We start from the raw sequence: 16,836 nt of genomic DNA, 5'->3' as shown, positions 1-16,836 counted from the left end.
TATTTAAAAAAAAAATTGTATTTTAAAAAAAAAAAAAAAAAAAAAAAAAAAAGCTGAAATAAACTTTCATTTATTTTAAATTAAAAAAAAAAAAAAATAAAATAAAAGGATTTATATAAAGAAAAAGGTTTGATACAAATAAAAATAATGATTTAAAAATAAGAAATATGTTTTACAAGTATATATAAACTCACTTATAATGTTATGTAAAAAAATTAAAAAATAAATATGATTTTAAGAAGTAACGAAACACTTTAAATCTATTAATTTAGTATTATTAAAATAACAAAACAGAAAATATAAATATATATATTTATAAATATATATATAAACAAGTAAATAAATTTTATATCATTTTATAACTATATTATAATAAAAGGTAATATGATATCATACAATAGATCATTTTATTAAAAATTAAAGTTTAGTCTTTTTCTCATTTTATTTACAAAAGTATTAAGATAATTAAAGTTTTTAGAGATACTTATTTTCTTTTGTGTGTGTAAAATATTTTCTTTGGAGTAGTTATAGATATGAAAACATAAAAAAAAAAAAAATATTATAAAATTGTTCATATAAATTAATTTAAAAAGATTAGAAAATAAAATAAATTTAGACTTTGAAAAACAAATTTAAAATCATTTTACATACAGCATCCATTTTCTTTTTATTATAGATTATATATTTTTACTTTTCCCTTATTAAAATAAAAAAACAATTTATATATTTCCATATATATATTTTACAAACCTAGAACTATAATATTAAACTTAAAAAAAAAATAATAATATATATATTCATAAATAGTAAATTTTTTTTTTTATTGTATTTATATAAATTTAATTAAAAATTATATTAGAAAAATTTTTAATATTTAAAATATTATTTTATCTAATATCTTTTAAGAAAAAATTTAGGTAATTTTTTTTTAATTTACAAGAAAAAAATTTTTTTACTTAATTATTCTACAATGTAAAAAAAAAAAATGTTAAAATGGTTTTTAATGATTAACTTAAAATTTTTTGTTTTTTATAATTACTCGTATTCTTGGTACTTGGTAAATCATACGATTCTATAAAAATATGAAATAATATAATAAAAAAAATTTTTTTTTTTTAAAGTTTTTTTAGAACTAACAAAGAAAACTAATTTTTTTTTTTTTTTCTTTTATATGTAAATTTTTAATTTATAAAAAGAAAAAAAAAAAAAAAATTATATTTGTATATTTATATATATATAAAGAATTCTTTCTAATTAGTGGAAAAAAAATTACTCAATTTTTGTATTTTAGAATTAAAATTGATTAATTTATTTAACAAAAATTCTATATAAATATATATATATATATATATATATATCTATTTTAGTTTTTTAATTACTGTTTAATTTATAAAATTTTATTATTTATTTATTAAATTATCATTTTCTTTATAATTTATTATTAAAGGAATTCACTTAGTAAAACATTGTTTATTTTAATCTCTTTTTAATTGAATAATTTTTATTTTTTCTACTTTTTTTCTAAAATGACATTAAAAAAATTTACCTTATTAAGTTTTGTTTTAATAGTAGCTTTTCTACATAAACAATTAAAAAATGATTTTTTTTTATTTAAGTTTTTTAAAGTTAATAGTGTAATAGTAGGAAAAACGGCAAATGACTATGCGTTAAATGAAGCAATAAGTACTATTTTAAAACATGCACCTGAAGAAAATGAAACGGAAATTTATGATAATATTAACAAAGTAATGAGTGAAGCATATAATAATTTTAACACAAGAAAAATATTAATAAGAATATCTTATTTAATTGAAAATGGGAAGTTAGATTATTTATGTGATAAAAATTATTTAAAAATTATATTAGGAATTCCTCAAATAATATCAAGTGCTGAATTATTAGAAGATTTGAAACTATATAAATTAAAAAAATTAATAGAAAATATTGTAAATTCTTTAGTTATTTGTAAACCTAAAGATTTTAAAAGAAAATTTTATTTAGAATCAGGTGGGTGTCAATCAGATTCAGACAAGGCTATCATTTTTGATAATGGAAAATTAAAAAAAAGAAATAGTTTACAATTAAAACCAAAAAATAAATTTTTTAGCATACTGCTAAAATGTTCAGTTGATAACCTTGGTTCTGGAGATAAAACGATGGTATGCGTTAAAGAGGAATTATCTAAAGAAAATTTGAAAATTTCGGAAAGTTGCTCAAACTGTTTTAAAGATTCAGTTGATTGTGGTAAATCAAATTGTTGGTTATCATGCTTATTTAGTGATCCTTGTGGAGATAATTGTTTTCATTGTGGTGTTAATTATTGTAAAAAAGATTTAATTAGTTGCACTGGTTTAAAAAATTTACCAGATGCATGCATATAAATATTTTAATCTTCCTAAAAAAATATTTCAAAAAAAAAAAAAGCAAAATATAAAATATGAATAAATTACTTTTAAAAAAAAAAGTAAGATTAAATAGGTCTATACATATATATATATATATGATTTAATCTATTTACTATTTAAAATAGAAAAAAGAATGATGGATTTTTGTAATCAATTTATTAATATACACAAATACTTTTTTTTTTTGGTTTCCTTCTCGTTTTTTAATGTGATTTGTTTATATTCTATATCTTAATAGATAATTTAGAAAATGCAAAATTTTTTCTATAAATAATTATTTTCAACAATTTGATGCTCTATTGTTTAGTTATCGAGTAAAATATTAAGAGATAAAAAAAAAAATTTTTAATTAAGCTAATATTAATTGAGAAATGTTATATATATAAATTATAAAAAAAATATATATTTCTTTTTTTTTTTTATTATGTTGTTATTGGAACTGTTGTAAATGATAAAACATTTCTTATCCATGGAAATCTATTAATAATATAAAGGATAGATATAAAAAATTGTAATATAATAAAAACAATAATTAATAATGAAGAATGAAAATATAAACAAGATAATATATTTAAAATTATGCAAACAAAATAAGATATAAATAAGGCTTTTTGATTTAAGTAAAATTCTTCATTTCTGTTTTGAGATCTCTGATAAGGTGTTAAGAGAGAAGAAAAACTAAACAATAAAAAAATGTTACCCATAGAATATCTAAAAGCAAATAATTTTACATTTCCTATTATTATCAGAGGAATTGCACCTAAACTTAAAAACAAAAATAATATTCCTAATAAAAAAAATATAATAAAAATAGCAATTCTTTCAAATAATGACAATGTCAATATATTTTCAAAGATATTGTTTTCCCTGTTGTTTTCATTCAAATTATAATGTTCCCTTAATAAATATTCATGCATCTTTCTTATATTGCATATAAGTGATTTATAATTTTATGAAATAAAATAGAAATATTACAAAGAAAATAAAAATAAAGCCATATATATACACATAATGTATAATTTATGACTAAATTTGTAGTTTAAACAAATTGTAATTTAGAATAAATTATCACAATATATAGAAAATTTATTAAAAATTAATACATAAAAATAATTATATAATTTCCATGGGATATTTTGTCTAAGCATTTTATCACTAATTTTTTTACTATTTTAATAATTATTAAAATAATGTATGTAAATACTTAACAAAAACAATATAAAAATATTTAAAAAAAAAAAATAATAAAATAAAATAAAATTAATATGAATATGCATAATATTTACGTTAATAATGAAAATTATTCATATTTATTTGGAAATTTATAAATTAATTTTTTTCTAATAAGAAATTCTGAAATTTTCTTTTTTTCTTTACCCCTACAATTAAAAAAGTATATATATAGTATATATATATATATATAAATAGATAAATAAATAGATAAATATATAGATAAATATATAGATAAATATATAGATAAATATATAGATAAATATATAGATATATAGTTATTTATTATTTTAATCAAAAAATACTTAAAAAAATTATCAACCAAAATTTTATTTTTCTTTTCAATTTCGTTTGCATTCATTCGTATTTATCGGTAACTTTTTTAAATAAAAAGATTTAAATAATAAATTTTAAAAGATTATAAAAATGAGTGTTGATATATATATATATTTTTTCTATTTGACAAAAATAAAAAAGATACATTTACTAAAAAATACCAAAATAACTCTTCTAACTCATGCATATAATTTTATAGTAGATATACAATTAAAAAAAAAAAAAAAATAGTATGTTTTATATAATTTACAAAATAAAATAGGAAAAATGTATGTGCATGTATGTGAATTTTATATTTAATTTAATGATACTTATTTTATTTTTATTCTCTATTTTATTATTTTTCCTTTATGTTTATATTATCTTCATTTTTTATAATATAGCATGTTTAATAGAAAGAATAAATAAATTCAGGTTAATATTTTTTGTTAAATATATATTAGGATACTTAGCTATTAATTTTAATATTTTTATGTATTTTATAAAATATTATCTTTTCTTTTTGTACAATTTTTTGTTTTTTAAATAATTTTAATTAAACAATATTTTGTTCTAGATTATAACAATTATTTTTTCTATTTTATTAGAATTTTAATTACAAGGTCCTTTTAATATTTTTATATATATTTATAATTTATTATTACTATATACAAGACAAAAACATATATTAAAAATGGAATTTTTAAAATAATAATCTTAATAATAGAAAAAAAATGTTCTACAATTGCGTGCAGCAAATCATTTTATTCTTTAGACTAAAAATAAAAAATTTTATATAAAAAGACTCATAAGAAAGTATAATTTTTTCTTATAGAATTAAAATATGTATTATTAAGTCATTTTCACTTTTTTTTAATATAAATTTTGATAAGAAGTTTCCCCATAAAAAACTTTTAAAAATAAAATTGTTTTTTTTATTTATTTTATTAATATGAAATATTAATATAAAATACTTTTTGCTATTTTTTGTTATATAATAATAAAATAAATTATTTAAATAAGACAAAAACATAATATTTTATTATTTCATTTTGATCAACATATATAACTATTTAATGAAATTATTTATATATAATATACAATTTATGTGCCTGTTTTCTTTATTCTTTTATTATATTTTATTAATGCAACTTCCTAAAACTCAAATTATAAGACAAACACAAAAGAAAATAAAGTAAAAATATAAACATAACATTTATGATTTTTATTATAAATTTTCATCATTTTATATATGTTTTTTAAATAGTTTAATTTGACTTAAAAAATTCATAAAAAAATAATAGACATAAAAATCCTTAAAAAAATGATAAAACAATCCACAAATTTAAATGTCAATTAAATTTACATTACCATAAAAAATTAAACTATGCAAAGATACTTTTTTTCCTTTTCTCTTTTATTATTTTTTTTTTTTTTTGCATATAGAATTGAATATAAACATAATATATATATATATATATATATATATATATATATATATATATATATTTTTATAACATATAAATTAATTAATGATCTATGTAATTTTTAAATGAGTATTGTAGCATTTTGTAGAATATTATAAAATTTATTTATGCAAATTATGGCGATAAAAAATTAAAATGGCAAATCTGAAGAATTATTTTTACGAAATAATTTTTTTATATATGAATATAAAGCATTAATTAACATTTTAATTGCTTCTGATCCACCTATTATATAAAAAAAAAAAAAAAAAAAAAAAAAAAAAAAGCACATATAAAGTTAATATTTTTTTTAATGGATATAAAAAGAATATGAATACATTCATACTTAAGTTATACAGATTTTTATTTATTTATTTTTCTCTTTTTTTTTTTACATACCAGGTATATAAGAAACAATAAATGAAATAAGTGCTAATACTTGCACAATTGATGTAATTAGTGCCTATAAATATTAAAAATGAGAAAAAAATATATTATTTTTATACAAAAATTTATTACGTTTAAATAAAATAATAAATTCTTTAAAATATAAAAAAGAATTGTGTTAATGAGAAAATAAAAAAAAATATATGTATATATATATATATATATATATATGTTCTTACTAATAAATATAAAGGGCTAATTACAGTGAAATATAAGGTAGAAACTAAAGATAATATATATGCTGTCGTAAATGGAAGACTGATGAAAAAAAAAAAAAGAAAAAAAATATTAATATATTTTTTTAATAATTTCAAAATAAATACATATGAAGTTTCACTAAAATGTTATAAATATAAAGAAAATATTTTGTTATTTTTTTCTAACCGTTTTTTTTCTAATAGATGAAAGTACAAACTTGAAAACCCTTTCAAAAATGCTAATGAAGAAACAAATGAAATAGAAGATAAAGTGAAAAAAAAACCAAATTGCCTTGGAGCTATAACAATCATTGGTAAAGTTAAAAATGATAAAATCATAAACAAAACACTAACACCAAATAAGACACAAAATAAAGGAAAATTTTTATAAGATAATAATGCTGTAAAACCAAAAAAAGTATTTGATTCATTATTCCTATTTTGATTATTAAATAAAGGAAAATTTGAAAAAATAGACTCTGTTTCTGCAGCAGTTGAATTCGATGATATGGATGGAGTATTTGTTAAATTCGTTTTTTCTAATGTTGCTTTAAAACCTTTTTGTATATTTTCAGCTCCCTTTTTTGATAATCCAATTGCTTTTTCTATTAATCCTTTTTCTTCTTCATTCTTATTATTGTCCATTGAACCTTTTAAAAATTCATTATTTAAATTTTGAAATTCATTATTTTCAAAAAAAGACAAACCTTCATATTTATTTCCACTCATTATTATATAGCTTCTTATTTTTTAATTCACACACATAAATATACACATAAAAAATATATATTTTAATTTTTAATATATATATATAAAAAAAAAAAAAAAAAAAAAGGAAAATTAGGGGAAGAAATTTTATTTTCTTTTATTATAAAAATTTAATAAACTATTCTGTATGAAAAAAGATCATAACTTTAGTTTTTTTTTTTTTTAAAAAAAACTATATATAAAATTATGTACATATATTTACAGCGAAAATTTTAAAAAAAATATACACAAATATTTATACACATATATATATATATATATAAAAAAAAAAAAAAAAAAAAAATCTAAATATCATAATGAAAATAATAGAAAAAAAAAATTAAAAAATTAAAATTAAAATTAGAAAGAAAAAATAAAAAAAATACGCTTTCTTGTTTTTTTAATAATCTAAAATGTTAACGCTATTTTTGCTTTAATAATCTTCTAAAAAGCTTAATATGTTAATTATAACTCAAAATGAACAAAAACATTGTAATTTTACGTTTAATTTTTGTTATTAAAATAAAACTAATAAAAAATATATATATATATATATATTAAAAAAAAATAAAGAAAAACAAAACTAAATAATGCGCAAAAATAAATATATTTTTTTGTGTTTATTAAAATAAATATTTTGAAAATAATGCTAATTATAAAATTAAATGAAATAAAGATATTGCAATACCTTTACTAATTATACAAATTTTTAATGATATAAGTTATAGCAATTTTATTAGTAATGAGAACTTTTATAAAACCAAATATAAAAAATAAAAGAAAATTTTAATTATTAAATATTATTATTAACATTCTTATGTATGGTTTTAAAAAACATTGATAACTTTATTTTATAGAACTAAGGTCTCTATAATACTATATTCCTTTATAGGTTAAATTTTTTTTTTTTTTTTAAATATTTTTTCTTGTATAAAAATAATTCTTACTACAATAAATAAAAACAGCTATATTTTTTATGAAAAATAAAAAACTATATTTTATTAAGCATATAAATAATTTATGGGTGAATTATGAAACATAATTTTTTTTTTTTTTTTTTTATATGAGTTTTCACATCTATTTCAGTTTTTCCATTTAAAAAAAAAAATTAAAAATTAAAAAAAAAGCAAATCAAAGTAAATGAAAAGGTAAAATAAAACTAAAAAAGTAAAAACAAATTAAAATGAAAAAAAAAAATGAAAAAATAAAAAATAAATGGATGAAATTGTAACAAAAAAAATAAAATTATCAGAATAAAATTTTTTTTCCATTTTATTTTAACAAATTGTAATGATATATAGATTTCAATGTATGAATTTACTTATTTTTAACTATACATTGTTGAAGTACTAAAAAACTTTTTTTTTTTTATAATATATTTAATTTTTTTTTTCTCTAAAATAAACATAGAAAGAAAACCACTTTATATCATTATATATTAATAATTAAGACAAGAATTACAATAACATAATGTCTATAAAAGAAAAATAAAATAAAAAAATAAAAATGAATAATTCAAAAAATAATATATCTTTTCAAGTAACAAATTATAAATATATAAAATAAAAATTTTAATTCTAAAAAAGGAATTAGAAATAATTAAAAAAAACCGTTCCTTATTATACTCCTATGAAATATGATTTTTTTTTTTTTTTTTTTTTTTTTGAAATAGAAAAACCCAATAAAATTTTATAAAAGTATATGCAATTATTTTTAAATGGCTTCAATCTTAGTGATATTATAGATTTAAGACAGATTAAATAAAAAGGATTTCAAAATAAAGGAGAGTCATATATAGTCTTTATTTTTTCTGTATTTGATTTAAATTAAAATATATGAATATAAACATAATTCAGAAAATAAATAAAAATATATAGATTTTTTTTTTTTTTTTTTTATATATATATGATAACCAAAAGAATACTATAAAAAATAACTAAAAAATTTTAGAAATTCCAACTTTTTTTTGTTTTCTTAATCTGTAAATTATCCTAAATGATAAATGTAAAAAATAAAATTATATGTATTATTCATAAAGATAATTTGTCAATTTTAGCTCTTTGAAAATATATTTTTTTAATTTTTTTTTTATGTATCTAATTTATTGTTTTATATATATATATATATATAATATTATAGCAAAGTTATTACAAATTTATAATATAATATGTAATTAAATGAACAGAAATTCATAATATCTTTATTACTTTCCGTTGTTTATTTTTATATTTTTTTTTCAAGTAATATCTCAAATATATATATATATATAAAGGTAAAGCAAATAATAAACATTAATACTAATAATAAAATGTTTATTTGAATTTATTCCTCCATGCACATTAAAAATATAAATCCCTATGAAGCCTCTCCCTAAAAAAAATTTTTTTTTTTTTTTTTTTTTTTTTAATATATATTAAAAAATACCAGTAAACTAAATAAGAAATAAATTAATCTGTTTTAATATAATAATAGCTAATTAAAAAAAAAAAAAAAAAAAAAAAAAGAAAAGAAAAGAAAAAGGTAGGAAAAAAGCCTAAATAAATTAAGTGTAGAATTCAGACTTAATTTCTATAATAAAAATAAAATAGAAAAAATCATATTATTATTTAACGTTTAAATATATATTTATTTTTTTTTTTTTTTTGTTTTTTTTCAAATAAATTTTTATTTGCAAAAATATATGATATATATAAATTATTATTTTTTTTTTTTTTATTTAAAGGCAAGTTGAATCCCATACACTATTAGTAATAAAATAGGCATTTATTAATGAACCTCCAAAATATCTACCATTTAAAAATTGAAATGCTTTTAAAGATTCTTCTTCATTAGAATATTTAATATAAATTTTACCATCTATATTTTTTGTGTTTAACCATATTTTAACAACATTTCCATATTTTTTACATTCTTCTTTAACATCTTCAATTATATCATTAAAAAAATCAGGATCACTTCCTATATTATTATCATTTGGTGAAAACATATTACTCAACACTAAATTTTCTGTAACATTATTTAATGGATTATTATGTACTAATGAATTTTTATTCATTAATACATTTCCTCCTGAAGCATATTTAATAGGTATCTGAAAAAAAAAAAAAAAAAAGAAAAAGATATATCATAAAAAAGATATATGAAAAAATATAGGTATTATAAAATTATATTTAAGGAATAAATAAATTTTACATTATTGTCAATTATGTTATCTCTTTGTAATTTTTGCATCAAAGCTATTTTACTTCCTGCTCCTGCTATTAACCCCCCACCATCATCATCATCATTATCTATTTTTTCATTATCTTGTTCAGCATCTTCATTTTTTATTTTCTTTATCATTTGCTGTTTTTGTAAAATATTTTCTTGGGTATTATCACAAGCTAAAAGGTATTTTGAATCTTGAGCATAACCAACTTTAATTTCTCTTCCAGCTACTTCCATTCCATTCATAACTGTCATTGCTTCAATAGCTTCTGAAGCTTTATGAAATTGAATGAATCCAAAACCTTTTGATTTACCTGTGTAAGGATCTCTATGAATTTCTACATCTAAAATTTCCCCAAATGGATTAAATAATTGTTTTAATTCTTGCTCAGATATGTTACTTAGAGGTCCTAGTAAACCTCCTATATATAATTTTAATGGAATATCATTAGGATCAATCGGTTGGTGTTTTGCAGCTTTTGCTGCCCTATTTTTTTCTGCTTGTGATGATTGTATTTTAATAGGTTTATTTTTTAACATATATCCATTGGCAGCTAAGGCTTTTATTACAGATTCTTGAGTGTAAAATTCTACATATGCTACTCCTTTTGATTTTCCTGATCTCTGGTCTTTTATGCATTGAATATCTCTTACTTTTCCTGCTACTTCAGAAAAAAATTCATATATGTCTCTCTCATCCGCTTTTAAACTTAAATTTAATACTAAAACAGTAAGATCATCTCTCTTTGCTTCTTCCATTTCCTCTTTTAGTCTTCTTTCTTCTCTTTTTTTTTCTCTTATCATTCTTTCTTTTTCTCTTTCCAGTTCTCTTTCTCTTTCTCTCTCTCTCTCTCTCTCTCTTTCTCTCCTTATTCTTTCTCTTTCTCTCTCTCTTTCCCTTCTTATTTTTTCTCTTATTCTTTCTTTTTCTCTTTCTCTTTTTTCTTTTTCTTTCTCTCTTTCTCTTTTTCTTTCCCTTTCTTTATCCTTCCTTTTTAATTTATCATGTTTATTATGCCTTCTTTTTTTGCTACTTCTTGATCTATAATAATGATCATCATCACTTGAATAAGTTTCGCTACTAGAATAGGATCTTTTTCTTTTATTAGAACTATCCTCATGATTACTTGAACTATATTCACTTGAGGAAGAGTAATCTTCTACCATTTTTTTTTCATAACTTGTATCGTTTTTACTTTTTCTTTTTCTTTTTTTTCTATTTCTTTCTTCAGAAGAGCTATAATCATCATCACTATATATTTTATTTGATGAACTTCGTTCATCACTAGTGTAATTTTTTTTATTTATTTCTTTCTTTTTATATTTTTCTTTTTCCCCTTCTCTCTTATCATTATCTTCACCTTCGTCATTCTTTTCATCCTCTTCTTCTTTGTCTTCTTTTGAATCTGAAGGTAGTTGTAAATTCTTGTCATCATTGCATTTTTCATTTTTACTATTATGTTTTCTTTTTTCTTCATTAGATAAGTTTCTATTTTCCTGATTATAAATTTTATTATCATTATCATCATCATTATCACTGTTACTGTAATCTTTTTTTGATTTTTTTTGTGATTTACTAATTTTTTCTTTAATCTTATTTTTTCTTTCTTCTACCTTACTAATTCTATCTTCAAAAGAACAAGAATTTTCACTACTTAAATCTACATCTTTATTATTATTTTTTTTTATATATACTACACTTTCATTATTAGATTCAACAGAACTATTAATTTCATGTATTTCATTTTTTTCATTTAATATATTTATTTTTATATTGTCTTCTATTTTATTATTGCCTTTAACTGGTATTGATGATCTTTTATGCAAAGTTTTATCTTCCTCTAATTGTTTTCTTAGGTTTTTCTTTTCATTTTCTTCGCTATATTCATCATTAAATTTTATTTTTTCTTCCTTTTTTCCTTTTTTTTTTTCGTTCATAAATTTTTTATCAAAGTCATTTTTTAAAATAAATGTTTCATCTTCGCGAGTACTATTTTCATAATTATTTTCATCATTTTCAATTTTTTCACTATGGAATTTATTACTTTTTATAGTATTTAATTCTTTATTTTCATTTATTTCATTTTTAATATTTCCATTTATATTTATATTCGGATTTTTATTTTCGAGAAGTTTTTCTACTGCATCAAAATATAAGTGATCTTCCATTTTTTAAACATTTTTTTAAGATATATAAAAAAAAAAAAAAAAAATTATATTTTTTATTTCTTATATTAATATTTATTAAATATTACTTAATTTATTTATCAAATATTCATTTAATGTTGACTTTGTTGCTATTAATTAATAACAATTCATTAATTTATATATTTTTATTTTTGTTTTCTTCCTCATATATATATCTATTTAAAAAGGTATTTATTTTAGTTTTATTTTTTATAATGTTAATTAATATATTAATTTTTTTATTTTTTTTTTTTTTTTTCTATATTTGTAATTTTTTAAATTATTATTTTTATTACATACATGCCTTATTTAATATACAAATATGTATCATCTATGTATGAAATTGATATTTCATTTAATTGAATTTATGCTATTTCTTTAAAAAAAATATATTTTTTAAAAATATAAAATTAATTTAAATAAATAAAAAATTTTAAATTTCTTTTTTAATTTTTTTAATCTATACAAAATAATTTAATATTAAAATTTTTAGTTGAATATTTTAATATTTTTTGTACATAAAAAAAAAAAAAAAAAAAAAAAAAAAAAAAAAAAAAAAAAATAGGGCAAATAAGTTATTCGTTAATGTTTAACGATAATTTTAATAGTTTTAAAAATAATTAAAAGGAAATGATTTTTAATAATTACTTCAAATATTTATACCATAATAAAGGAAAAAAAATTATTTCACAATTAATCTGGTTGCAATTTTTATTTAAATGATTTCATTTTACTATAAATACGATTTTTGGGTATTTATTTTTTTAATTTTTTTCCATTTCACATTGTACTAGTGTGCAATATTTTTTAATATACCCTTATAACTAAGTTTTATTTTATTCTTTTTATAATTAAATATCGTATAGAGAAAAATAATAAAATTATATTTTACTATCTATTCTAATTTAAATGTGTTTTAAATTATTATTATAAAAATGAAGAAAAACTAGAATAATATTTATGTTTAAAGAAAATCCTGTAATTATATGACAATATTTAAATATATATTTTTCTCTTTTATCATAAGAAGCTGTAAAATGCTAAATAATTAAATTATTAAACATTATATTTATTAATGTGTAAAGAATACAAAATAAACCATAAAAATGTAATTTCAAATTATCAAATATAAATAGAATAATAATATTTCTTTTTTTTTTTTTTTTTTTTATACTTTATTGATAATGGATATTGCAAGAAAAAAGATAAGACAATATGCATAAAAAAGTTTGTAGGACTTTTTAATTTGTTAATGCATATATATATATGTACTTCTGTATATAAAAATGCAAAAATTTTAATGTTTCAAATTTAAATCTAATAAATTGTAGATTTTTATGTATCTTAACATTTTGCACATAGAGATTATTTCATTTTTATCTAAAAAAAAGTTAATAAATAAATGAGAAAAAAAAATAAACACATAAATAATTTAAAAATATTGTGGTAAAAAAAAAAAAAAACTAATAATTTTCTTAAAAATAATTTGAAACTGTAATAAAATATAATGTATAATATATTATATAAATATTAATATATAAAATTTGTTTTTATAAGAGCTAGATATATAAAGTTAAAACTTCAAAACTCTTAAGAATCTTAAAAATTAAAAATTTTTTAAGCATATAATACAGTTATTTTTTTTTTGTAGTACAATTTTTGCACATTTTGAAAAATTTATAACATGAATTTATGATTAAATAAACATATAACTTATTAGCTCATTTTATTTTTAAGGAAAAAAAAAGGTATCAAAACTTTTTGTTAAAAAAATAAAATATAAAATTATATTTTAAACATATATTTTTTCTTCATTTTTATAACTTTTTTTTTTTTAATTTTAAATGATAATAATGTTAAAAATAATAAAAAATTTCATATTTTTTTTATTTAAAATTTTAAATATCATGTCAAAATATATATTAATATATAAATTATCCACTTTCCTGATTTTTTTTTTTTTTTTCTTTATGAAAATACTGTAAGTTATTTCTTCCTTACATTTCTTTTTATTATTCTGAATATATATTCATATTTGTATAGAAAATGGAGAGTTAAAAAAAAAGTGTTATTTTGTTATAAATAGTTTCCAATAAGAAAAAAGTATTTTAAAATAAATTATAAAATAAATAAAAATATGAATAGATTTAAATAAAAATTCATATGAATTTTTTAAAAAAAATACTTATCCATAACATATTTACTTAAAAAAAAAAAATATATGTGTTGCATTTTTCAATATATATAAGGAAACTTTATTATTTTTATTTAAAATGCAACATGTGGAAAATAAAAGAAATAAATGATTAGAAGTTTAACAAAAAAAGTATTAAAAACATGTAGAATATAATAAATATATGAATTAAATAAAATAATTAAAAAAATTTTTAAAATGCTATAAAAAGGCATATTTTAAAAAATTTAGAACTTTAGGTCAAAAAGGAAAGAAACGAAAAGAAAGCTAAATCGGAAGCACTACCTATATTTTAATATTTAAAAAAACAATTAGTGCAAAAATAAAAACGAGGGAAAAAAAGAAAATGTGCATGCGGTGAAAACATTGCTTTTTTTTTTTTTTTTTTTTTTTTTTTTTCTAAAACAAATTATAATTTTTAATAGTGTAACTATTCTTAAAATTGTAAATAATACTTTTATGTTTTCTTTTATTCTATTTACTTTTTTTTGTTTTTTTTTCCTTTTAATTCTTGTGCTACATATGAATTTTTGGAAAATATGAAAAAATTAATAATAAAGCAAATTTTTTTTTATAATGATCCTTTAAAAAAAAAAAAAAAGTATTCAAACATATGAATAAATATGTATATTTAGATGCAAATGATCCAAAATATAGTATTGTCTGTATCAAAAAAAGAAATATACGATATTAAATAAATTTATCAAAATATGAAAAAAAAAAATAAATAACATACAGTATAGTGTGGTATGTAAAATTAATTTTAACTTTTTAATTTAAACGAAATAACATATAGTAAACATAAACTTCTTTTTAGCTAATTTTTTATTTGTCAACTTGTTATTAAACATTAAAATTTAAATATATCAAAATTTTCTTTTTCTCTCTAAAATTCTTTTAAATATTACCTATATTCCATAATTAAAATTTTTTTTTTTCCACTTTCTAATTTTATTAATTTTTTTAAAAATTTTTTTTTGAATAACTAGGAAAATTTTTTGCTATGAGTCCTTTTCCTTGAATAATTATTTTTTTTTTTTTTGCACTTCTTTTATAATATATATATTTAATAACTTTGATAAATTTTCTACTTTATATAATTATGTATGCAATGGCTATTGTATCATATTAATGAATTCGATTTCTTTTCTCTTTATTTTTTATGAAAGGACACTATATATAAGTACAATAAAAACATATATGGTGCAAAATTTTTTTTTTACATTTATTAAAAGCATTTATTATGTTGAAAATTTTTTTTCCTTAGAATTTTGCCTCTTATTTAGCTATGGATTAAAATAATATTTGTATGTTCTTTTATATAGTAAAGAAACAATACTTTTTTGTATATAAATGTATATATAAATATAGCACATGTTAAAATATATATAAATTTATTTAAAATTTTTTTTTATATTGATTTTTCCTTTTTTTCTTTTTTCCCTCTAATTCCTCTTAATCTTGATAGATAATATATTTACTATCTTAGGATTAAAGAAAAATCATTAACATGAATAAATAGTTTTTGCATGTGGTCTCTTTTATATCAATTTTTTTTTTACCTAATAATTCCATTTACAAATGGGAAAGTTTATTATTTCTCGCACTTCAAAATACTATAGTAAATATTATAAATAATTAAAAAAAAAAAAAAAATAGAGAAGTGAAAAAATTATAAATAGAACATTACTTAATAAAACTTTTTAAATAAGATTTCACAAGTGAACTACAAAAAATTTACACACAATGTTATATTTTTTTATGATAATGAATAAAAAATATATATATATATATTCATATTAGTATTTATATATATATAAACCTTTTTATTCCTCTTCTTTCGATTAATGTATTTCAAATATATTATGCTTTTAAATGAAAAATTATTACATTTCATCTTATATAACGGAAATTAAAGGCAAACATTGAAATGTTTTTTGGTCTAAAACATCTAAAGAGATTTATTTCTTAGCCTTAATTTTCTTTTTATTCATTCCTTACTTTTTTTTACCTTTCCTCTTTTTTTTTTTTTTATCTTTATTATTAATATTATTTATTAAAAGGTAATTGCATTTAATTTTATCTTTATATTTTTTCTTTTTCGCTATTTATTATGTATAAATAAAAATATATATCAAATGTTTTGTAGAAAGAACAAAAAAATATTTTATTATACTTAATTTAATTTTTTTGTTAAAAATTGCTATAGAAAAATACCTTTTCATTTTTTTTATTCATTTTTTTATTATATACTTTATTAAGTACTGATTTATTTGTTTTATATAAATATAATATATATATATATATATATACTTATATATATTTATATTAGTTTCTTTGTTTATAGATATCAGTGGCTCATATTTTTTATGAGTGCGTATATACTAAACTCTATTGTAGTTACGAAATTATTTTTTTTTTTTTTTTTTTTTTTTTTTAAT

The 16,836-nt window shown here is 16.6% G+C and overlaps 4 protein-coding genes across 4 annotated transcripts; 1 reads left to right on the top strand and 3 right to left on the bottom strand.

The window, feature by feature from the left end:
* Positions 1-1,526: 1,526 nt before the first annotated feature.
* PGAL8A_00233900 (conserved Plasmodium protein, unknown function) lies at positions 1,527-2,381 on the top strand (the record flags this gene model as incomplete). Its single annotated transcript, XM_028671064.1, has 1 exon — positions 1,527-2,381. The coding sequence occupies one exon, from the start codon at positions 1,527-1,529 to the stop codon at positions 2,379-2,381; it is 855 nt and encodes a 284-aa protein (XP_028527755.1).
* Positions 2,382-2,827: 446 nt separating this feature from the next.
* PGAL8A_00233800 (hypothetical protein) lies at positions 2,828-3,322 on the bottom strand (the record flags this gene model as incomplete). Its single annotated transcript, XM_028671063.1, has 1 exon — positions 2,828-3,322. One exon carries the CDS (start codon positions 3,320-3,322, stop codon positions 2,828-2,830), a length of 495 nt encoding a protein of 164 aa, XP_028527754.1.
* A 2,245-nt stretch (positions 3,323-5,567) lies between these two features.
* On the bottom strand, positions 5,568-6,789 carry PGAL8A_00233700 (protein transport protein SFT2, putative; the record flags this gene model as incomplete). The annotated part of the gene is made up of 4 exons (XM_028671062.1): positions 5,568-5,662; positions 5,816-5,879; positions 6,043-6,121; positions 6,248-6,789. The coding sequence occupies 4 exons, from the start codon at positions 6,787-6,789 to the stop codon at positions 5,568-5,570; spliced, it is 780 nt and encodes a 259-aa protein (XP_028527753.1).
* Positions 6,790-9,523: 2,734 nt separating this feature from the next.
* Positions 9,524-12,183, bottom strand: SF1 (splicing factor 1, putative; the record flags this gene model as incomplete). The annotated part of the gene is made up of 2 exons (XM_028671061.1): positions 9,524-9,898; positions 10,000-12,183. The coding sequence occupies 2 exons, from the start codon at positions 12,181-12,183 to the stop codon at positions 9,524-9,526; spliced, it is 2,559 nt and encodes an 852-aa protein (XP_028527752.1).
* Positions 12,184-16,836: the final 4,653 nt, after the last annotated feature.

The sequence above is a fragment of the Plasmodium gallinaceum genome (genome assembly GCF_900005855.1).
Source record: "Plasmodium gallinaceum strain 8A genome assembly, contig: PGAL8A_v1_76, whole genome shotgun sequence".
Classification (NCBI taxonomy): Eukaryota; Apicomplexa; class Aconoidasida; order Haemosporida; family Plasmodiidae; genus Plasmodium; species Plasmodium gallinaceum.
The sequence above is the reverse complement of the archived record's forward strand: the minus strand, read 5'-3'. Positions and strand labels throughout refer to the sequence as shown.